This window comes from Leptodactylus fuscus, chromosome 5 (genome assembly GCF_031893055.1).
Source record: "Leptodactylus fuscus isolate aLepFus1 chromosome 5, aLepFus1.hap2, whole genome shotgun sequence".
NCBI lineage: Eukaryota > Metazoa > Chordata > Amphibia > Anura > Leptodactylidae > Leptodactylus > Leptodactylus fuscus.
Window position 1 is genome coordinate 53254466 of NC_134269.1, and position 25646 is coordinate 53280111.

Consider the following 25646-nt stretch of genomic DNA (forward strand, 5'->3'; position numbering starts at 1 on the left):
TTTGATTTTAGCAGCATGTGACTCTTAGGCAGCAATGAGCGTATGTGAACACCACTCTGTTTATGTCTATATGACTGATGGAGCCAAGTACAGCACTTGGTCAGTTCCATAGAAGTGAATAGAGCAGTGGTTAGACATAAAGACTACACGAGAAACTTCTGGACACCCATTCTCGTGACTGGTGAGGGTCCCAACAGTTCAACCCCCATTGATTGTACATTTATCACCTATTAAGTTGGGAAAACCCTCAATAATGTAACCATAAGATGTATTGTATAACCCTAGTTGAACGGAACACACACAAGTGGACAAGTCACTCAAAGGAGTCATTCAGGCCACCCATATTTGCAGTATTGCCCATCAAGGACCAGAAGGGTTATAGAATCCTTATTAGAAGTCTCTCTGAATACAAGTCACATTTTCGATGAGGTCCTCCAGATGACCAGGTTTTGCAGATCTTGTCCGGATGTGATTTGGGTGATTAGAACCTGCACATTTACCTTATTCTGAGAGCTGTCAAACTTTCTTCATCACTTCATGTGTAATAAGGATTTTCTTGCTTTCTCCCGTGGTGGACAAGGTCAGAAGTTGACTCCAAAGTATAATAATCATCTACTAAGGAGGCTGAAATTAATGAGGTGATGGTTAAATGTAGCAAAACATGTCTCATTTGATCATATTCCAGAAAGAAGGGTGCTGCCGTACACTGTCATTTCTGTCCGTGTACCCACTAATTACCCGACAGCCACAAACTAATTTTAGCGCCAGTCACCTAATGGGATAATTTCAGCAGCCACAGAATATTTTGAGGTGCCGTAAAATCATAGCCTGTGACTTGAGAGCAACCCCTCTCCCTTTGTGGACTCTTAGACTTGATGCAGAAAGCATATTTCTAAAAAGGCTTGGATGTGTTTGCTTTCAAAGAAACCAACACGTCGACTTGAGCAAATATTTTCACGTAGCTTGGATAAATAGGTAATCTGAAGGTGGGCTTGAAGGGACCACTGTGCTGGTGTGCAGGATGTTGTGTATGGCGCACAGGTAAAAATCTTAAAGGCACATTCTTCTTTGATCTGCTTGGTGTCACAAGGGCATGTTTATTTCGTTGCTTTTTTTTCCCTCTGTTTTTTTTTTTTTCAAAGTAGTGTAGGAAATGGCTTCATGACGAATAAGGACTTTGTGGAATAACTACGTATTAGAAGGCGGCTAATGGGTTTTGGCCAGAGCAGTCATTTTCAACATTTAAGAATTATTCCATTAGTGATTCTTTTGATGTTTTCTTCCAGTATTTGTATCTCTCTTCTAACTTTCAGGACCGCTTTCCTGAACAGCAGCTTTGTTTGGTGGACCCGTCTTGCAAAAAAATAGTACAGAAATCTTCACTCTTAACATGTATAGAAGTTAAAGGGGTTTTCTAATGACTCAACTAAATATACACACAAATGACACACTGTCCTTTGTCACATCTCTGCTCATAGGAATGTGGCTAACATTGTAATATATAGGGATTTTTTTACCCCCTCTATATTTCTGTACTTTTTGGTGGACACATAGAAGCTAGCAATTGCAAATTGCACTTTTCCTTAATTTGCTTCTTAAACTTGACCTATCTCAAAAGATGTTAAGTGAGTACAAGCAAAAAACAAAGTAGTGTGTGTATATATATATATATATATATATATATATATATATATATATATATATATATATATATAATGTATACCCTGCTGGGTGCCATTGGTCATCTGTCTTTGTCAACCGTAGATGCCCTTGTAGAAATAAATTTAAAAAAGTATATATTCTGCAAAGAATGAAGGCTAATAGATTATTTTTGTGAATTAAACTGTAAAGAGAAATCTACATGAAAACAATATTTTTCAATATTTTTGATGTGATCGCCCTTTGCCTTCAAAACAGCGTAATTTTTTTTCTGGGTACAATTGTATCTAGTTTTTGAAGGAACTCCGAATGTTCCAGACATCTTGGAGAGCTAAGCACAGATCTTCTGTGGATGTAGACCTGCTCCAATCTTTCTGCCTCCTTGTGATGTTGGGATCAGACTCCACCATATGTCTATCCCCAATTGATTTATTTTACTCACCTGCCTGAGACCTTTGCACAGGACTCATATGTATATGTATATATATATATATGTATATGTATGTATGTATGTATATATATATATATATATATATATATAATATGAGAGAGTGTATATAATATATATACAAACACACACACTGACAATCTTAATGACATGGATTTGTTGACAGATGCCGCACAGTATGCGTATAACATGCTTTTTTTTCACTGGATGTCAGAAGATTGTATTTAATTGATATCATGGAGAATTGTATACCTCAATGTAGTTCACGGAAGGGTAAGGGTAGACACATCTGTACATAACTGCTACTCTCCCTCAGGGCCTGCACAACTCATATAGTGATGATTCACATCTTGTATATATTGCTAATATGTGCTCCAGAGAACCATGTGCGGTATAATCTTTCACACCTTTATTCTATGTCTTCCCTGATGGTCGTTGTAGTTTCTTAGCATATGGAGTACTTTATGAAATGATCTAGGACAGATTTATTTTTTCTGACATTTTTTGTTAAACTAAAAGAAAAAATGGATATTTATATAAGGTTGTAACACGGAGTCTAACAACCAATGTTATATATTTATAAGACTATGTACAAAATGTAAAATCTTTTAACAAAAAGAACCCCAGGATTTCAGTTTGACATGACATTATTGTGACAGATGTCATGAGGAATGAAGATTCTGAGCATGAAAAAGGGTAGCGCTTGTCATATCTAGAAGGTTATCCTTACCATGACCTGGAGCAGGTACATCACGATTCTTTACCACTCCTGCCACTTGCTCAGGTAACCTTCAGTGATTCCCCTAGGGTTATGGTTTATTGCACAGTGTGTAATGTTGCCAGGGCTTGTCACCCAGAATACTACCCGCTTTCTCTTCACTCATTTGGATGTCAATCGGCTCCTGACTCGATGCAGTCTCTTGGGTGCCTGTGACAATATGCACAGTGTGCAGCTTCTATGCACAAACACTAGTAAAATCCTCTGAATTCTGACTCCTCCATCTTCCATGTGTGAAGATCTTATGTATAAAGTATACTTTGTGTTTAAAGAGCAATTAACATGAAATCCCCGGCAAAATATTCAGTCCAGAAAAGTGGCCAGTGTTCACTTTGCATAGATGTTGCTTGCTTTCAGTGTTTTCTTACTAAATCATTTTGCTACATAAACATTTATTATATGTATCTGAGACTTTGCTACTATTTTTGGGTTTGTTTTCCTTTTTTTTTTTTTTCATGTTTGCCCATATTCTCATACAGATGTAGCAGAGTTAACGCACACATCTGCAATAGGTTAAAGTGCTGCAGTGTGATCTCTTATCACAGAAGACAACACAAACCAAAGAAAAGCCATTGGAAAAGATATTGCAGTGACACTTCATTGGATTCTGTTGTCTTCTGTGATAAGATGCCACTTTGGAGCAGTTTAACCTGATACAGAAGGTCGAGTTAGCTCTGCTACATCTATATATTATTTTATGGTGATTTGGGGTTGCTCTCCCTGAATGGAAGCCTCTAACATAAAGGGTAGGCAGCGTTTTTTTGTTTGGTTCCGATTTAAATTAAAAAGTCAAAGATGAGGTCCTCGGAGTGCCGGGCAATAATTGTAAGGCTGACGATCCCTACACTAAAGTCATATAGCATAACCTAGGGGTGCTGTCATACTGTACTCCGAGCCACATGCCTTTACCAGTATTTGTCGGGATACACCTGTACTTTTCCATTAGCAATGTAAGTACAAGTACAACCAGCAATTAGTGGTAAATGTATGCAACCGGTAGCAGAATGAAGGATACTACTGATACTAAATGAATAACCCCAAATGACTGACATTAATAGGAATAGTAACCCCAGCATATACTTTTTTTTTTTTTTTTTTAAATATACTTTCACTTTGCTGGAGAATGCTCCCTTCCTTCTCTTCCTCCTCCTCCTCCTTCTCCTCCTCCTCCTCCTCCTCCTTGAGGAGCCTTTGCAGGATGCACAGGGCAGGAGCTCATCACTGTAGCAGGCAGGGTCCTTGTGCTGTACAGTGATGAGCTCCGCCTCCTGGGTTTTCCTCACCCCTCTCATTGGTGGGCAGAGAGGGCGACCTGAGAAGAGGGAGTGTCCTATACCACTGCTGTAGCGGAGCACGCATGTCAGGGGTTGCCGACCCCCTGCTCTAATTATATATGATAATTGTTATACCCCTACAAAGGTTGAACATTTTACATACCTTTTGGTTTGTTTTTTTTTTGTTTTGTTTTTCATTCTTTAAATCTATGTAAAGTGAGTTTATGCCTTTTTTTGAGGGGTAGTTCTTGGTTCTACTAAGAAGCTTATGAAGAAACAAGTGCTATAACTTGTGCAAAAAGGATATTCTAGAGCACTGTTCATACTCCGTTTAAGCCTTCTGTCATATTTGTTGGAAGAACTACTATTTAATACTTCGGACGTTATCCTGAGACAAATGTTTGTTTTACCGTATTCTTTTCTATGGAACTGCATAGTCTACAAAGTGAGTCCATACAACGAAACGTATGCAGTTCATGTTTTCTATGTGTATTCCAAAAAGACATTCTTTTGCTATATAGTATCTAAAAAATGAAGTGTGAACAGAGCCTTATATATAATCTGTTTAGGTGCAACTTTTTCATTCCCCCCCCCCAACCAAACAGTTTAGCTAGCTTTACTGAAAATGTGCCCAACTTTTCCAGAAGCTTTGCATAAATCTATTATAGTGTATGGTGTGACAGTGTATGTACATGAGGAATAACACTATTTCTGACCATGTATAACTTGTATTCTGTATTTTTCTCGGTTTTCCCCTCTGCAGGTTCTATCTCTAATTTTCAGTTGTTTCAGAGCTAGCTAGAGACTAGCTGTTATAATATCTGCTATAACGCACAGAAAGTAGTGGAGAATCTGCTGCATAACACATACACACTCTCTCAGAGGTATGAGCAGGGTCATTATAGAGATATATTGACCTGTACTGATGTGAATAAAGCACTTGGCCTGAGACCTACAGTAGTGTGCGTGTCTCTCCTCTCTCACTAGGCTTGTGCTCACTTCCCCCTCCTCTCCATAGACTTCTATTGTGAGCTGTAATAAGACACCTTTGTGATGTTCTGTCCCTCTTGCTGTAACAGAGAATTCAGAGTAAGCATAAGTTAAGCATGTCCAAGGAATAGGAAAATAGACAGTGAAATTTACACAGCTGCATCTTTGTCGCACAGCGTTTCTCTGAGTGGAATCCACATGAAGATCCAACAGGACGCTTTTTTTTTTTTTTTTCCAACAACTGCCTCCATTTGAAATGAAGGGGAGATGGAAATTTTGTGGCACTTTCCGCAGCAAAAATTGAAGCGTGCAAATTTTCCCTAAGTGCATGGACAGACTGTTGGTATTTAGATGGTTGTGTATTCATGCACACTTCTTAATTTGTTAGTTTACGGTTTTAGGGGTTGTGATTTTAATATTTTTTGTCATGGTAACGGCTCCACAGTGCTTGATGCCGTAATGAAAGACCTATGTTTCTCTTTCATTTCCTCGGTTTATTTCAACTGTGAGAAAATCAAAGAATTTTCTAAACAAATCCACAGTAGAACATGAGACTCCATTCTGATCAATCTTCAAAAAAATCTACTTCAAATAGCCAAGTCATATCATTTGATCAGAAAGTGAGAGGATGTGAAGACGTGATAGCAGGCCTCTGATGTCGGATTTCACAGAAGTAGAAATTGGGGACTGGGAAGATCATGGTTTACTATAAAGATTTATTGCAGAAATCTTTAGGGTAACTTTTTTGTTGTAAGTTTTCAATACTACAAGACGCGTTTAGGACTCGTTCACATACTGTGATTCACTCTTTGCTGCGATTCAGCTGATGGGTGGTTTTCAGATTTGTGACTGCAGGGAAATAGTTTACAAAATGTCTCCTCCATAAGGAAAACGGCAACATCTGGAGGTGGCTATCCTGCAAGTCAATGCCTGGTCCTATAAAGGACTTCATGTCCTCTCCTTGGAATAGCTCATCCATATCACATCAGTGGGGGTCAGGTTATCTGCACCCTCCTCTAACGACCAGTTAAGCAAATGCTGTGACCCCTTCATTACCAAGCACAGTGCCATGCATTCTGCAGTGGCTGTGCTTGGTACTACACGTACCTTTGTCCCATTAACATGAATGGAATGGAGTTGCAGTATTATGCACATTTGCTGTAAAATGTATGGTACTGTACCTGGTAAACAATGAAGAGGGAACTCTGCCAAGTGCCATGCCCCTTTAAAACAGCTGTTTAGTTGGGGTGCCACGCGTTGTACCCCCTACCAATCTGAAATGAATGAATAAGATAGGCCTTTAATATTAAAGGGAGCCAACCACCTCCCTATTATATAGGTCACTTTTATAAATTTGGATTTTCCTACACAGACCATAACATCTCCTGTCTGTGCCGCTACCTGCAGTAAGAGAGAATGATTCGCGAATGACCTGGATCTCCGTATTGAATGTTTTTGTCTGGGAGTTGTCAGCCCACCCACTACATGGCTAACCCTGCCCCTTATGTGGTTAACCCCGCCTTCTACACTGTTAACCCCCACTTCCAAATGTACCACAGCCTCTTATTAGCCTAATGTTATGACCTGCTGTGACTGACAGCAGTCAGGGGATCATACCATTAGGTTAAAAGCTGTAGTGGAGAGACTGACCATCCATCTATACAGATAGAAGTATTTTATAAGGAGCAATTCAGGATCCAAAAGAGCCCGTTTCTTTTTTTTGTTTGTTTTAGTGGGCAGATCCACATGATCCTGCTCACTAAAAAGGGCCAGAGTCCCCACCACTAGTAAGAGTTGAGCCTCCCACCTCTGTGCTATCATCCATTCTAATTGAGAAGCAAGAGTAGTGCTCCCAGGGCTGAAGGCCCACCCCCAGTGCACCAACTGCCTCCTTTACATAAGACTTTAAAGTGTTCAAATTTTTTTCAAAATTGACATGTATAACAAAGGTATATTATTTATCATTTTAATGAGCTCTGTAACACGATGGTCACAGTTAAATATGCTTGGGGTAGGTGGTAGACTCCCTTTCAAGGTTGGGGTTACTTGGCTATTTAAGCTGCACAACATGTCTCCTGGCCATATATTATGTGGTATCTGCACTACCACAAATAAAAGTTAAAGTGGTCATGACATGGCCAACAAGTAATTAGATTTTCTGGCGACTTGCTGGTCATAATGTGAACAGATGAGCGCATTCACTTTGACTGACCGTACTAATGTCATTAAACAAAGACCCCCTCCTCCCAGTAACACCACTTACAACTAAGTAAAGAAGGCTCTGACACCAAGTTTGGATAAATAGTGGAGGTCGGCCACAGCTTTATTTAATGAAGTGAACATACGAGCAGAACCTTGATAACCCCAATATAACCTGCATGACGTGTCACCAGAATGCCCCGACACTGCTTGCGGTGTGCATGTGCTAGATATTCAGCGGGTGACGCGTCTCTCCACTTTCTCCCAGTGACAGACGGGAGGGGAACAAGGTCCTGCCGATATGCCAGCTGTGACACCTATGAAAACAATAAATGAAAATAAATAGCACAAAATACATAAATAATTGATAAGTAACAAAAACCAGAAACAAATCAGGAAAGGAATTAAACAAACAATAAACATAAAGGTAGTAAGGGAGGGAGGGAGGGGAATCCTGGTGAAGGTGACGCCGGCGGGGATCCAAGAGGAAGTCCCTGCCCGGTGCCTGTCTATTTAAGGGTGGGGGAGCTCTGAAGGAGCGAGGAGTGAAGCATGGCCAGTCAGGCGCTGAACAGTTTATGCAGCCATCCGGCTCACACCTTAGTTGCCATGTGTTTCAAGCAGCCAAAGTTGCTATGTAGCTCTAGCCTTCAGGAGCCTTGTGGTACTGAATTTTATTTTTGTGTCTCCAGATGATGCCTATAAGGTTTTTGGTATTGAGTAGCATATACCGAGACTGGTTTTGACTAATTCCATCCAGTTTATTCTGGGTTATGAATTTTCCAAATTGTTTACCTGTTATATATGTTAGTCTGTGTTTTTATTAGGACAGGTATCAACAACCTTCGCCACTCCAGCTGCTGTGAAACTACAACTCCCAACATGCTCCATTTACTTCCGTGGGTGTTCCAAGAACAGCAGAGCAAGTTGTGGAGTTGTGGTTTTTCAACAGCTGGAGTGCCGAAGGTTGACTACCCCTGTTCTAGGACAAGGATCAGCAACTTCGGGCACCTCAACATTAGCCATATTTGCTCAGCACAGAGCTGTCTCTAATATTTAAACCGCTGCTGCTCCATAGCCACATGTCCTGGACCATGAAAGCACAGATGGAGGGGAGGAAGCAATAAGGAGGAAAACATGAGGCATGGTATGCTAGTGTCCGGGCTGTGAGCTTAGGCTAGTCAGGGGGCAGCAATTGCAGTAGGGGTCAACATCCTTACTAGAGATGAGCGAACAGTGTTCTATCGAACTCATGTTCGATCGGATATTAGGCTGTTCGGCATGTTCGAATCGAATCGAACACCGCGTGGTAAAGTGCGCCATTACTCGATTCCCCTCCCACCTTCCCTGGCGCCTTTTTTGCTCCAATAACAGCGCAGGGTAGGTGGGACAGGAACTACGACACCGGTGACGTTGAAAAAAGTAGGCAAAACCCATTGGCTGCCGAATACATGTGACCTCTAATTTAAAAGAACAGCGCCGCCCAGGTTCGCGTCATTCTGAGCTTGCAATTCACCGAGGACGGAGGTTTCCGTCCAGCTAGCTAGGGCTTAGATTCTGGGTAGGCAGGGACAGGCTAGGATAGGAAGGAGAAGACAACCAACAGCTCTTGTAAGAGCTAAATTCCAGGGAGAAGCTTGTCAGTGTAACGTGGCACTGACGGGCTCAATCGCCGCAACCCAGCTTTCCCAGGATCCTGAATGGAATACACTGTCAGTGTATTCCCGTATACCCGATATATACCCCGATACCCGTTCCAACGGTGTGCCCCCCCACCTTCACCCCAGAAATACCCTGCAAGTCCCCTAGCAATAGAATTGGGGCTATATACACCCACAATTTTTACTACTGGTATACAGTGCCATTGTCTGACTGGGAATTCAAAGAATATATTGGGAATACAAATACCCTCATTTCTTGCTACTGCCATATAGTGCCAGTTTCTGACTGGTAATTCAAAGAATATATTGGGGTTACGTGCACCCACAATTTTTACTACTGGTATACAGTGCCATTGTCTGACTGGGAATTCAAAGAATATATTGGGAATACAAATACCCTCATTTCTTGCTACTGCCATATAGTGCCAGTGTCTGACTGGGAATTCAAAGAATATATTGGGGTTACGTGCACCCACAATTTTTACTACTGGTATACAGTGCCATTGTCTGACTGGGAATTCAAAGAATATATTGGGAATACAAATACCCTCATTTCTTGCTACTGCCATATAGTGCCAGTGTCTGACTGGGAATTCAAAGAATATATTGGGGTTACGTGCACCCACAATTTTTACTACTGGTATACAGTGCCATTGTCTGACTGGGAATTCAAAGAATATATTGGGGTTATAAATACCCTCATTTCTTGCTACTGCCATATAGTGCCAGTTTCTGACTGGTAATTCAAAGAATATATTGGGGTTACGTGCACCCACAATTTTTACTACTGGTATACAGTGCCATTGTCTGACTGGGAATTCAAAGAGTATATTGGGAATACAAATACCCTCATTTCTTGCTACTGCCATATAGTGCCAGTTTCTGACTGGTAATTCAAAGAATATATTGGGGTTACGTGCACCCACAATTTTTACTACTGGTATACAGTGCCATTGTCTGACTGGGAATTCAAAGAATATATTGGGGTTATAAATACCCTCATTTCTTGCTACTGCCATATAGTGCCAGTTTCTGACTGGTAATTCAAAGAATATATTGGGGTTACGTGCACCCACAATTTTTACTACTGGTATACAGTGCCATTGTTTGACTGGGAATTCAAAGAGTATATTGGGAATACAAATACCCTCATTTCTTGCTACTGCCATATAGTGCCAGTTTCTGACTGGTAATTCAAAGAATATATTGGGGTTACGTGCACCCACAATTTTTACTACTGGTATACAGTGCCATTGTCTGACTGGGAATTCAAAGAGTATATTGGGAATACAAATACCCTCATTTCTTGCTACTGCCATATAGTGCCAGTTTCTGACTGGTAATTCAAAGAATATATTGGGGTTACGTGCACCCACAATTTTTACTACTGGTATACAGTGCCATTGTCTGACTGGGAATTCAAAGAATATATTGGGGTTATAAATACCCTCATTTCTTGCTACTGCCATATAGTGCCAGTTTCTGACTGGTAATTCAAAGAATATATTGGGGTTACGTGCACCCACAATTTTTACTACTGGTATACAGTGCCATTGTCTGACTGGGAATTCAAAGAGTATATTGGGAATACAAATACCCTCATTTCTTGCTACTGCCATATAGTGCCAGTTTCTGACTGGGAATTCAAAGAATATATTGGGGTTACGTGCACCCACAATTTTTACTACTGGTATACAGTGCCATTGTCTGACTGGGAATTCAAAGAATATATTGGGGTTATAAATACCCTCATTTCTTGCTACTGCCATATAGTGCCAGTTTCTGACTGGTAATTCAAAGAATATATTGGGGTTACGTGCACCCACAATTTTTACTACTGGTATACAGTGCCATTGTCTGACTGGGAATTCAAAGAGTATATTGGGAATACAAATACCCTCATTTCTTGCTACTGCCATATAGTGCCAGTTTCTGACTGGTAATTCAAAGAATATATTGGGGTTACGTGCACCCACAATTTTTACTACTGGTATACAGTGCCATTGTCTGACTGGGAATTCAAAGAATATATTGGGGTTATAAATACCCTCATTTCTTGCTACTGCCATATAGTGCCAGTTTCTGACTGGTAATTCAAAGAATATATTGGGGTTACGTGCACCCACAATTTTTACTACTGGTATACAGTGCCATTGTCTGACTGGGAATTCAAAGAGTATATTGGGAATACAAATACCCTCATTTCTTGCTACTGCCATATAGTGCCAGTTTCTGACTGGGAATTCAAAGAATATATTGGGGTTACGTGCACCCACAATTTTTACTACTGGTATACAGTGCCATTGTCTGACTGGGAATTCAAAGAATATATTGGGGTTATAAATACCCTCATTTCTTGCTACTGCCATATAGTGCCAGTTTCTGACTGGTAATTCAAAGAATATATTGGGGTTACGTGCACCCACAATTTTTACTACTGGTATACAGTGCCATTGTCTGACTGGGAATTCAAAGAGTATATTGGGAATACAAATACCCTCATTTCTTGCTACTGCCATATAGTGCCAGTTTCTGACTGGGAATTCAAAGAATATATTGGGGTTACGTGCACCCACAATTTTTACTACTGGTATACAGTGCCATTGTCTGACTGGGAATTCAAAGAATATATTGGGGTTATAAATACCCTCATTTCTTGCTACTGCCATATAGTGCCAGTTTCTGACTGGTAATTCAAAGAATATATTGGGGTTACGTGCACCCACAATTTTTACTACTGGTATACAGTGCCATTGTCTGACTGGGAATTCAAAGAGTATATTGGGAATACAAATACCCTCATTTCTTGCTACTGCCATATAGTGCCAGTTTCTGACTGGGAATTCAAAGAATATATTGGGGTTACGTGCACCCACAATTTTTACTACTGGTATACAGTGCCATTGTCTGACTGGGAATTCAAAGAATATATTGGGGTTATAAATACCCTCATTTCTTGCTACTGCCATATAGTGCCAGTTTCTGACTGGGAATTCAAAGAATATATTGGGGTTACGTGCACCCACAATTTTTACTACTGGTATACAGTGCCATTGTCTGACTGGGAATTCAAAGAATATATTGGGGTTATAAATACCCTCATTTCTTGCTACTGCCATATAGTGCCAGTTTCTGACTGGTAATTCAAAGAATATATTGGGGTTACGTGCACCCACAATTTTTACTACTGGTATACAGTGCCATTGTCTGACTGGGAATTCAAAGAGTATATTGGGAATACAAATACCCTCATTTCTTGCTACTGCCATATAGTGCCAGTTTCTGACTGGGAATTCAAAGAATATATTGGGGTTACGTGCACCCACAATTTTTACTACTGGTATACAGTGCCATTGTCTGACTGGGAATTTAAAGAGTATATTGGGAATACAAATACCCTCATTTCTTGCTACTGCCATATAGTGCCAGTGTCTGACTGGGAATTCAAAGAATATATTGGGGTTACGTGCACCCACAATTTTTACTACTGGTATACAGTGCCAATTTCTAACTAGGAATTCAAAATGCGCAAGGCTCCCGGAAAGGGACGTGGACGAGGCCGTGGGCGAGGTCGGGGGAATGGTTCTGGGGAGCAAGGTAGCAGTGAAGCCACAGGGCGTCCTGTGCCTACTCCTGTGGGGCAGCAAGCATTGCGCCACTCCACAGTGCCAGGGTTGCTTGCCACATTAACTAAACTGCAGGGTACAAACCTTAGTAGGCCCGAGAACCAGGAACAGGTCTTGCAATGGCTGTCAGAGAACGCTTACAGCACATTGTCCAGCAGCCAGTCAGACTCTGCCTCCTCTCCTCCTATTACCCAACAGTCTTGTCTTCCTTCCTCCCAAAATTCCGAAGCTTTACAGAACAATAACCCAAACTGTCCCTGCTCCCCAGAGCTGTTCTCCGCTCCTTTCATTGTCCCTCAACCTGCCTCTCCACGTCACGATTCCACGAACCTAACAGAGGAGCATCTGTGTCCAGATGCTCAAACACTAGAGTCTCCTCCATCTCCGTTCGATTTGGTGGTGGATGACCAGCAACCCACCCTCATCGACGATGATGTGACGCAGTTGCCGTCAGGGCATCCAGTTGACCGGCGCATTGTGCGGGAGGAGGAGATGAGACAGGAGTTGGAAGAGGAAGTGGTGGATGATGAGGACACTGACCCGACCTGGACAGGGGGGATGTCAAGCGGGGAAAGTAGTGTGGATGTTGAGGCAGGTGCAGCACCAAAAAGGGTAGCTAGAGGCAGAGGCAGAGGTCAGCAGCTTAGGCGAAGCCAGGCCACACCCGGAATCTCCCAAGATGTTCCAGTTCGTACCCAGCCCCGAAAAACTCCCACCTCGAGGGCACGTTTCTCGAAGGTGTGGAGTTTTTTCAAGGAATGCGCCGAGGACAGATATAGTGTTGTCTGCACAATTTGCCTCTCGAAATTGATTAGGGGCTCTGAGAAGAGCAACCTGTCCACCACTTCAATGCGCCGTCATTTGGAATCCAAGCACTGGAATCAGTGGCAGGCAGCAACGGCAGGACAAAGGCCGCCTGCCGTTCACGCCACTGCCACTGCCTCTGCCACTGCCTCTGCCTCTGCCACTGCCACTGCTGACTGTGCTGGCGATGCACTCCAGAGGACGAGCCAGGACACCACTTCATCTGCCTCCGCCACTTTGTTGACTTCTACCTCATCCTCCCCTGGTCCTGTCTTATCTCCTTCTCCTGCACCATCAAAGGCACCATCAGGCGTTTCTTTACAACAACCCACCATCTCTCAGACATTGGAGCGGCGGCAGAAATACACTGCTAACCACCCACACGCGCAAGCCTTGAACGCCAACATCGCTAAACTGCTGGCCCAGGAGATGTTGGCGTTCCGGCTTGTTGAAACTCCCGCCTTCCTGGACCTGATGGCAACTGCGGCACCTCGCTATGCCGTCCCTAGCCGTCACTACTTCTCCCGGTGTGCCGTCCCCGCCTTGCACCAGCACGTGTCACTCAACATCAGGCGGGCCCTTAGTTCCGCGCTTTGCACAAAGGTCCACTTGACCACCGACGCGTGGACAAGTGCATGCGGACAGGGACGCTACATTTCACTGACGGCACACTGGGTGAATGTAGTTGAGGCTGGGACTGCTTCCCAAACTGGCCCGGTGTACCTCGTCTCCCCGCCTAACATTCCTGGCAGGGACACGAGAAGAACACCCCCCTCCTCCTCCTCCTCTACCGCCTCCTCCTCCGCCACCGCCTCCTCCTCCGCCACCGCCTCCTCCTCCGCTGTTAGATTGACCCCAGCTACGAGTTGGAAACGTTGCAGCACTGGCGTTGGTAGACGTCAGCAGGCTGTGCTGAAGCTGATCAGCTTGGGGGACAGACAGCACACTGCCTCCGAGGTGAGGGATGCCCTCCTCGATGAGACGGCAATATGGTTTGAGCCGCTGCACCTGGGCCCAGGCATGGTCGTTTGTGATAACGGCCGGAACCTGGTAGCAGCTCTGGAGCTTGCCGGACTCCAACATGTTCCATGCCTGGCCCACGTCTTCAACCTAGTGGTGCAACGTTTCCTAAAGAGCTACCCCAATGTTCCAGAGCTACTGGTGAAAGTGCGGCGCATGTGCGCCCACTTTCGCAAGTCGACAGTAGCCGCTGCTAGCTTAAAATCTCTCCAGCAACGCCTGCATGTGCCACAACACCGGCTTTTGTGCGACGTCCCCACACGCTGGAACTCAACGTTTCAGATGTTGAATAGAGTGGTTGAGCAGCAGAGACCTTTGATGGAATACCAGCTACAAAACCCTAGGGTGCCACAAAGTCAGCTGCCTCAGTTTCACATCCATGAGTGGCCATGGATGAGAGACCTTTGTGACATGCTACGGGTCTTTGAGGAGTCCACAAGGAGGGTGAGCTCTGAGGATGCGATGGTGAGCCTTACAATCCCGCTCTTGTGTGTTCTGAGAGAATCCCTGATTGACATCAGGGATAACTCAGATCACACAGAGGAGTTAGGGATAGCATCCGATCCGTCACAGCTGGAGAGTAGGTCCACACATCTGTCCGCTTCACTGCGTTTAATGGAGGAGGAGGAGGAGGAGGAAGAAGAGTTGTCCGATGATGTGATGGTGATACAGGAGGCTTCCGGGCAACTTCGAATCGTCCCATTGTTGCAGCGCGGATGGGTAGACATGGAGGATGAGGAGGAAATGGAGATTGAACTTTCCGGTGGGGCCAGAGGAGTCATGCCAACTAACACTGTGGCAGACATGGCTGAGTTCATGTTGGGGTGCTTTACAACCGACAAGCGTATTGTCAAAATCATGGAGGACAACCAGTACTGGATCTTTGCTATCCTTGACCCCCGGTATAAAAACAACATCTCGTCTTTTATTCCGGTAGAGGGGAGGGCCAATCGCATCAATGCTTGCCACAGGCAATTGGTGCAGAATATGATGGAGATGTTTCCAGCATGTGACGTTGGCGGCAGGGAGGGCAGTTCCTCCAGTAGGCAACCAAGTTCTCACCGGTCCACACAAACGAGGGGCACACTGTCTAAGGTCTGGGACACCTTGATGGCACCCCCTCGCCAAAGTGCCGCCACGGAGGGTCCTAGTGTCACCAGGCGTGAGAAGTATAGGCGCATGTTGCGGGAATACCTTTCCGACCACAGCCCTGTCCTCTCCGACCCCTCTGCGCCCTACACGTATTGGGTGTCGAAGTTGGACCTGTGGCTTGAACTTGCCCTATATGCCTTGGAGGTGCTGTCCTGTCCTGCCGCCAGCGTCCTATCTGAGAGGGTGTTCAGTGCAGCCGGTGGCATCATCACTGACAAGCGCACCCGTCTGTCAGCTGAGAGTGCCGACCGGCTCACTTTGATAAAAATGAACCACCACTGGATAGAGCCTTCATTTTTGTGCCCACCTGTGTAAAGCACCCCAACATGAAACTCCATGTCTGTACTCAACCTCTCCAATTCCTCCGCATCCTCATACTCATCCACCATAAGCGTTGCACAATTCTGCTAATACTAGGCTCCCTCCAACATGATTTCCCCCAACTCTGCTGGTTAGAGGCTCCCTCCACCCTGATTTCCACCAACTCTGCTGGTTAGAGGCTCCCTCCACCCTGCTTTCCCACAACTCTGCTGGTTAGAGGCTCCTTCCACCATGAATTTGCCAAAACTGGGCTGTTTAGAGGCTCCCTCCACCATGAATTGGTCCAAACTGGGCTGGTTAGAGGCTCCCTCCACCATTAATTGGTCCAAACTGGGCTGGTTAGAGGCTCCCTCCACCATGAATTTGCCCAAACTGGGCTGTTTAGAGGCTCCCTCCACCATGAATTTGCCCAAACTGGGCTGTTTAGAGGCTCCCTCCACCATGAATTGGTCCAAACTGGGTTTTTTAGAGGCTCCCTCCACCATGAATTGGTCCAAACTGGGCTGGTTAGAGGCTCCCTCCACCATGAATTGATCCAAACTGGGGTGGTTAGAGGCTCCCTCCACCATTAATTGGTCCAAACTGGGCTGGTTAGAGGCTCCCTCCACCATTAATTGGTCCAAACTGGGCTGGTTAGAGGCTCCCTCCACCATTAATTGGTCCAAACTGGGCTGGTTAGAGGCTCCCTCCACCATGAATTTGCCCAAACTGGGCTGTTTAGAGGCTCCCTCCACCATGAATTTGCCCAAACTGGGCTGGTTAGAGGCTCCCTCCACCATGAATTGGTCCAAACTGGGGTTTTTAGAGGCTCCCTCCACCATGAATTGGTCCAAACTTGGCTGTTTAGAGGCTCCCTCCACCATTAATTGGTCCAAACTGGGCTGGTTAGAGGCTCCCTCCACCATGAATTGGTCCAAACTGGGTTTTTTAGAGGCTCCCTCCACCATGAATTTGCCCAAACTGGGCTGTTTAGAGGCTCCCTCCACCATGAATTTGCCCAAACTGGGCTGGTTAGAGGCTCCCTCCACCATGAATTGGTCCAAACTGGGGTTTTTAGAGGCTCCCTCCACCATGAATTGGTCCAAACTTGGCTGTTTAGAGGCTCCCTCCACCATGAATTGGTCCAAACTGGGGTGGTTAGAGGCTCCCTCCACCATTAATTGGTCCAAACTGGGCTGGTTAGAGGCTCCCTCCACCATTAATTGGTCCAAACTGGGCTGGTTAGAGGCTCCCTCCACCATGAATTGGTCCAAACTGGGTTTTTTAGAGGCTCCCTCCACCATGAATTTGCCCAAACTGGGCTGTTTAGAGGCTCCCTCCACCATGAATTGGTCCAAACTGGGCTGGTTAGAGGCTCCCTCCACCATGAATTTCCCAAAACTTGGCTGTTTAGAGGCTCCCTCCACCATTAATTGGTCCAAACTGGGCTGGTTAGAGGCTCCCTCCACCATGAATTGGTCCAAACTGGGGTTTTTAGAGGCTCCCTCCACCATGAATTGGTCCAAACTTGGCTGTTTAGAGGCTCCCTCCACCATGAATTGGTCCAAACTGGGGTGGTTAGAGGCTCCCTCCACCATTATTTGGTCCAAACTGGGCTGGTTAGAGGCTCCCTCCACCATTAATTGGTCCAAACTGGGCTGGTTAGAGGCTCCCTCCACCATGAATTTGCCCAAACTGGGCTGTTTAGAGGCTCCCTCCACCATGAATTTGCCCAAACTGGGCTGGTTAGAGGCTCCCTCCACCATGAATTGGTCCAAACTGGGGTTTTTAGAGGCTCCCTCCACCATGAATTGGTCCAAACTTGGCTGGTTAGAGGCTCCCTCCACCATTAATTGGTCCAAACTGGGCTGGTTAGAGGCTCCCTCCACCATGAATTGGTCCAAACTGGGTTTTTTAGAGGCTCCCTCCACCATGAATTTGCCCAAACTGGGCTGTTTAGAGGCTCCCTCCACCATGAATTGGTCCAAACTGGGCTGGTTAGAGGCTCCCTCCACCATGAATTTCCCAAAACTTGGCTGTTTAGAGGCTCCCTCCACCATTAATTGGTCCAAACTGGGCTGGTTAGAGGCTCCCTCCACCATGAATTGGTCCAAACTGGGGTTTTTAGAGGCTCCCTCCACCATGAATTGGTCCAAACTTGGCTGTTTAGAGGCTCCCTCCACCATGAATTGGTCCAAACTGGGGTGGTTAGAGGCTCCCTCCACCATTAATTGGTCCAAACTGGGCTGGTTAGAGGCTCCCTCCACCATTAATTGGTCCAAACTGGGCTGGTTAGAGGCTCCCTCCACCATGAATTTGCCCAAACTTGGCTGTTTAGAGGCTCCCTCCACCATGAATTTGCCCAAACTGGGCTGGTTAGAGGCTCCCTCCACCATGAATTGGTCCAAACGGGTTTTTAGAGGCTCCCTTCACCATGAATTGGTCCAAACTTGGCTGTTTAGAGGCTCCCTCCACCATGAATTGGTCCAAACTGGGGTGGTTAGAGGCTCCCTCCACCATTAATTGGTCCAAACTGGGCTGGTTAGAGGCTCCCTCCACCATTAATTGGTCCAAACTGGGCTGGTTAGAGGCTCCCTCCACCATGAATTGGTCCAAACTGGGGTTTTTAGAGGCTCCCTCCACCATGAATTGGTCCAAACTTGGCTGTTTAGAGGCTCCCTCCACCATTAATTGGTCCAAACTGGGCTGGTTAGAGGCTCCCTCCACCATGAATTGGTCCAAACTGGGTTTTTTAGAGGCTCCCTCCACCATGAATTTGCCCAAACTGGGCTGTTTAGAGGCTCCCTCCACCATGAATTGGTCCAAACTGGGTTTTTTAGAGGCTCCCTCCACCATGAATTGGTCCAAACTGGGCTGGTTAGAGGCTCCCTCCACCATGAATTGGTCCAAACTGGGGTGGTTAGAGGCTCCCTCCACCATTAATTGGTCCAAACTGGGCTGGTTAGAGGCTCCCTCCACCATGAATTGGTCCAAACTGGGCTGGTTAGAGGCTCCCTCCACCATTAATTGGTCCAAACTGGGCTGGTTAGAGGCTCCCTCCACCATGAATTTGCCCAAACTGGGCTGTTTAGAGGCTCCCTCCACCATGAATTGGTCCAAACTGGGGTGGTTAGAGGCTTCCTCCACCATTAATTGGTCCAAACTGGGCTGGTTAGAGGCTCCCTCCACCATTAATTGGTCCAAACTGGGCTGGTTAGAGGCTCCCTCCACCATGAATTGGTCCAAACTGGGGTTTTTAGAGGCTCCCTCCACCATGAATTGGTCCAAACTTGGCTGTTTAGAGGCTCCCTCCACCATTAATTGGTCCAAACTGGGCTGGTTAGAGGCTCCCTCCACCATGAATTGGTCCAAACTGGGTTTTTTAGAGGCTCCCTCCACCATGAATTTGCCCAAACTGGGCTGTTTAGAGGCTCCCTCCACCATGAATTGGTCCAAACTGGGTTTTTTAGAGGCTCCCTCCACCATGAATTGGTCCAAACTGGGCTGGTTAGAGGCTCCCTCCACCATGAATTGGTCCAAACTGGGGTGGTTAGAGGCTCCCTCCACCATTAATTGGTCCAAACTGGGCTGGTTAGAGGCTCCCTCCACCATTAATTGGTCCAAACTGGGCTGGTTAGAGGCTCCCTCCACCATTAATTGGTCCAAACTGGGCTGGTTAGAGGCTCCCTCCACCATGAATTTGCCCAAACTGGGCTGTTTAGAGGCTCCCTCCACCATGAATTTGCCCAAACTGGGCTGGTTAGAGGCTCCCTCCACCATGAATTGGTCCAAACTGGGGTTTTTAGAGGCTCCCTCCACCATGAATTGGTCCAAACTTGGCTGTTTAGAGGCTCCCTCCACCATTAATTGGTCCAAACTGGGCTGGTTAGAGGCTCCCTCCACCATGAATTGGTCCAAACTGGGTTTTTTAGAGGCTCCCTCCACCATGAATTTGCCCAAACTGGGCTGTTTAGAGGCTCCCTCCACCATGAATTGGTCCAAACTGGGGTGGTTAGAGGCTCCCTCCACCATTAATTGGTCCAAACTGGGCTGGTTAGAGGCTCCCTCCACCATTAATTGGTCCAAACTGGGCTGGTTAGAGGCTCCCTCCACCATGAATTTGCCCAAACTGGGCTGGTTAGAGGCTCCCTCCACCATGAATTGGTCCAAACTGGGTTTTTTAGAGGCTCCCTCCACCATGAATTTGCCCAAACTGGGCTGGTTAGAGGCTCCCTCCACCATGAATTGGTCCAAACTGGGGTTTTTAGAGGCTCCCTCCACCATGAATTTGCCCAAACTGGGCTGTTTAGAGGCTCCCTCCACCATGAATTGGTCCAAACTGGGTTTTTTAGAGGCTCCCTCCACCATGAATTGGTCCAAACTGGGCTGGTTAGAGGCTCCCTCCACCATGAATTGGTCCAAACTGGGGTGGTTAGAGGCTCCCTCCACCATTAATTGGTCCAAACTGGGCTGGTTAGAGGCTCCCTCCACCATTAATTGGTCCAAACTGGGCTGGTTAGAGGCTCCCTCCACCATGAATTTGCCCAAACTGGGCTGTTTAGAGGCTCCCTCCACCATGAATTTGCCCAAACTGGGCTGGTTAGAGGCTCCCTCCACCATGAATTGGTCCAAACTGGGGTTTTTAGAGGCTCCCTCCACCATGAATTGGTCCAAACTTGGCTGTTTAGAGGCTCCCTCCACCATTAATTGGTCCAAACTGGGCTGGTTAGAGGCTCCCTCCACCATGAATTGGTCCAAACTGGGTTTTTTAGAGGCTCCCTCCACCATGAATTTGCCCAAACTGGGCTGTTTAGAGGCTCCCTCCACCATGAATTGGTCCAAACTGGGGTGGTTAGAGGCTCCCTCCACCATTAATTGGTCCAAACTGGGCTGGTTAGAGGCTCCCTCCACCATTAATTGGTCCAAACTGGGCTGGTTAGAGGCTCCCTCCACCATGAATTTGCCCAAACTGGGCTGGTTAGAGGCTCCCTCCACCATGAATTGGTCCAAACTGGGTTTTTTAGAGGCTCCCTCCACCATGAATTTGCCCAAACTGGGCTGGTTAGAGGCTCCCTCCACCATGAATTGGTCCAAACTGGGGTTTTTAGAGGCTCCCTCCACCATGAATTTGCCCAAACTCTGCTGGTTAGAGGCTCAATCCACCCTGATTTTCAAAACAAATGTTGGTGCCAACCTCAACTTACTACAAGGGCCAAATTCACTGCTGGTGACAAGCTCTCCTCACTGCAAGTGCCAAATACACATGTTTCAAGGTGTTTTCCTACTGTCAGAGAGGTGGTATTGAGTGTGTAAAGTGTGTAGTTGTTAGGCTGTGATGTTGGGGTAATAGAGGGTCTTTGGTGTGTTAGATGCCCCCAGACATGCTTCCCCTGCTGTCCCAGTGTCATTCCAGAGGTGTTGGCATCATTTCCTGGGGTGTCATAGTGGACTTGGTGACCCTCCAGACACGGATTTGGGTTTCCCCCTTAACGAGTATCTGTTCCCCATAGACTATAATGGGGTTCGAAACCCGTTCGAACACACGAACATTGAGCGGCTGTTCGAATCGTATTTCGAACCTCGAACATTTTAGTGTTCGCTCATCTCTAATCCTTACCATTATTTCATGGCACACTGACTGCTTCATCTTCTTTAAAAAAAATAATAAATTGGTGCACGATATATAAAAGGTTGCTGACCCCTGTTCTAGCAGATTCCATGGCAATGATAGGGACTTGTCATCCCTGCTTTGTTCCAGTCTTGTTTAATTCTGCAACAATCCCAGTAATACGATTATAGTGATGTGAATTATGTGAATATAGAATGTGATTTTAACCCAAGGAATAGTAAGGCAAGGTGTTAATGGTCTGCAGATGCTAAGGGCATTACTGGCACTGGTGCAGAATGTAGATACAATTAAATGTGATTGGGGCATCAGATAATCCCAGGTCACCTCCTGGCACTGGGTGCTCGCCAAGAGCAGAGCTGACGACCTGTCACATAAGCCAGTAATATAAAGTACCTTTTCAGTTATATTTTGCCATATTTTGCATAGCCATTTTTCCTCATTACTAATTCATATGACAGTGACATTTTGTGAACTTTGTTTTAACATATTTTTTCTTTTTTAGCCTTTCAGGGTCAATGTGTGTGCCAGAGTGTGAGCAGGGGACGTTCTATAATACAGCTTTGATGCGATGTGACAGGTGCCACACAACGTGCCAGTCATGTGTGGGTAAGATGTCTTTCCCTCTGGGCTAAACTTTTCCATGCAGTTTGTGTCCGCTTTGTAGACAGAAACCTGGCAGGTCTAGGCACTTGCTTTATTATGTTGCAGAATATTCATTTTCCCAGTTGGGACTTCACACATCAGCTTGCTGGGAGAATGGCTTGGAAAGGCTGCACATATGCTTTGAATTGCTACTGTTAATATCTGTGAGCAATGCCAGCAGGTCGCTTGTGTCTTGTGGTGTTAGGGAAGTTGTCATCAGTCACAGTTGCTATGTAAGCACAATCTTTAATTGTTCTGTAGCTGATAATCCCTTCAATGCAAAGCCAGTATATAGATATTACCTCATCTGCAGATTCCAACAAACTTTGGCTGCGATCTTACAATATATTTCATGTTCATCGCGCACAATATTCCACCTTCAGCAAATTACAATTTATTCATAGAAAACTACATAACATTTCCTTATACGAAGAGGCATTCTGTAGCGATTCTGCCCCAGATTTCAAGATCTCCTCTTGATGTCACTCCATGGCAGCCTCCATTGTTTGCATCTAGGGAATCTGGCTTGGTTATATCATGCCCTTAATGGCGGCGGTATAGGGTTTCATGGCTGGCATTCAGGGGGCTTCTGATGTGATGCCCTTGAGCAGAAGATTGCAGTACTGTAGAGTGATGGCGCCTGTAGACTTGCCAGGGCACCAGACACTGATCGGAGACCAATATTGTTAGGCTCTGATAATTTAGCCTCTTACATGCCGCAGTACATGGCAACCCTGGCATGTATGGAAAACTGTATGATGGAATGAAGCTGGGGATCTCATAGAAACCCCCAGGTTTGTCATTAGCACCTACCTATTGGGTTATGCTGCCGGTATAATAGTTTGCCTGTCATTGTAACATTTACAAAAGCAATAATCGTTTCAAAAACAATGGCCGAGATTTACGAATAGTAAAACTGGTATAAATGTAGACCGGCAGTCTGAAAATGCATCAGAGTTATCACATTAGATGATGCTGAATGATAAATCTGGTGCTTTATACCACCTGTTAGTTGGCTCACTTAAATTCCAAAATTTTAGCGAAATTTGGGTACATTCATACACATTTTAGCCTTGCCCCTTTCTGAGACGAATGGATGTGGGTCTGGATGTATATAGTCTATGGGCGGACTGAGATCAGATAAAATATTAAAGGGGTATTCCCACGTCGCATACTCACCAGTCTTCGTTGCTGTGAAATCTTCTGTCTTCCGGCTTTGTTGCGTCATTGGTGGGCGGGGTCACATATGCAAAGCCAAGCGGCGAGATGCCGCTGGCCCTGCGTGGGCGCTCATAGACCAGTCTAGCCTTCACAATGCGAATACAGACCTGGCATCCGCCTCTCTCTATTACAGCGGATGCCGGGTCTGTATTCGCATTGTGAAGGCTAGACTGGTCTATGAGCATGCACGCAGGGCCAGCGGCATCTCGCTGCTTGGCTTTGCATATGTGAATACAGACCCGGCATCCGCTGTAATAGAGAGGCGGATGCTGGGGAGTGTAGACTCCAGCACAGATGCCAGCAACATCGCTATGCTCCTGCCCTGCATGAAGCCAGCAGCGGCAGAAGCGATGCTGCTATTCCGCTCCTCCGCCCCCCCCTCCCCTCCGGAATAGCAGCATCGCTCCTGCCGCTGCTGGCTTCATGCAGGGCAGGAGCATAGCCATGTTGCTGGCATCTGTGCTGGCGTCTAACCTTCCCCGGCATCCGCCTCTCTAATACAGCGGATGCCGGATTTGTATTGGTGACCCCTTCCTCCCAAAGGGTAAACTACCCCCCCCCCCCCCTCCAGGCTCGCTCCTGTGCACTTAGCCCCTTCTCCCTCCCCCCTCAGAGCAGCAGATACATCACTTGACTTATGACCAGATAAGTCAAGGGATGTGTCCCAAAAAAATGAATAAAGTAATATAGTGGACAAACAAAGCAGTTCTGCTGAAGTAATGTATTTAGGAAAAGTCTTACATTCACATTAACAAGCATTATAGATAGGATCCTTGTGATGGGACAACCCCTTTAAGCCTGAATAGTTTTATTAAAGAGTACCTGCCTCCAAGTGCTAACTGAACTACATTTTGGCTTTCTCAGAGAAGATAAAAGGTTACTGCTGCCTTGGAGCGAAAGAGCAAATGAAGAAGTGAAAAGAAGGAATAGAATGTTGAGAGAGGTAGGATAGTGGGGGAAGGGTGAGGAGGGGGGGAAAGTACAGTGAAACGGGTAGGACAAGAAATTACACCTCTAGATAGCCACTGGTCTGCAAGTCAAGGGAAAGATCACAGTGTGGAGGATCCATTATCCAGTTCTACATAGCAGTTGAAAATCTAAACCCTCATCCCAAGCACCAAGCTCTTCCATCCACATCAACTGGGTTGAGACAAGTTGGGTTATCCAGAGTCTAGGGATGATCTGTCACATGACCAAAGAAGAAAGCCCGAAGGCAAAGCAATATATGCGTAACACTAGGAGTATAGTATAAAATATAATAAATATTTATTGTTTACATCATAAAAATACATGAATTTTTATACAGCGGGGCAGATGATATAAACTGCCAAAGAAAGACACAAAAAGACATAAAACAAGCACACACCTCCAAAATGCAAAACCATCGAATCATGAGAAATATGTAGAAAATATATCAGGATTACTGATGTGCCAGCTAGTAATATATAATAATATGCTAGGTGTCAGTGCATACAGCCACAAATAAGTATCCCTATATGATAACAACTATGTATATCTAACCACTGAGTGGAAGGAAAAAGTGTATCAATACATCAAAGATTAAGTATACATATACCTCCCACAGTTAGAACATATAGTATACACTAGCAGGATGACTCATATAAGTAAATAACAAATAGTATCAATAGGGGGGATAGCAGAGCTATCAAGGCTGAGTGGAAAAATACCTGCACTGCACACTAGAGGAATGATCAATGCAAATGCATGATATAAAACATGGCACATGGCCATAATGAAGTGGCACAAAAGGCACGTCCAGCAACATGGAGAGCAGAGGGTGTTCAGGAGTGAGGGTGACACGAGGCCAGCACATAGAATTATACAGTGCGGACATGTGAAGGGACACGACCACCAGATATGAGTCATGGATCTTTTGGCTACACCACATCACCAGCAAGTTAAGGACACCTGGGGAAGAAGGTGGTGCAGTTTAACTGAAGGATAATACCATTGAGACAGGATTTTGCAGTTCCTAGTGCCATACACTTTTAATACTTTAGAATTGTTCTATCCCCTAAAATCTGTTTAAAAATAATTTTGTGTTTTCCCAGAACAGTGAAATAAAGCATAAATAGCAGATCCCCCAGATAGTGAAGTTCCTTGGATTAATTGTACGGAAATATTCAGCTCTTCTCCTGTGTGTTTGTTATGTGCATTATATTAGCTCTGATCCTGTGATCCCGGGAGAGGGGCTCTTGTCTACTCTGTGGCTTTGCCACACA

The 25646-nt window shown here is 45.3% G+C and overlaps 1 protein-coding gene across 1 annotated transcript in view; it reads left to right on the forward strand.

The window, feature by feature from the left end:
* The window catches only part of PCSK6 (proprotein convertase subtilisin/kexin type 6), a 142506-nt gene that overhangs the window by 105511 nt on the left and 11349 nt on the right, over nucleotides 1-25646 (forward strand). Inside the window, exon 18 of the mRNA XM_075273143.1 lies at nucleotides 22043-22146. Coding sequence (XP_075129244.1) covers nucleotides 22043-22146 — 104 coding nt within the window. The remainder of the gene's footprint in view (nucleotides 1-22042; nucleotides 22147-25646) is intronic.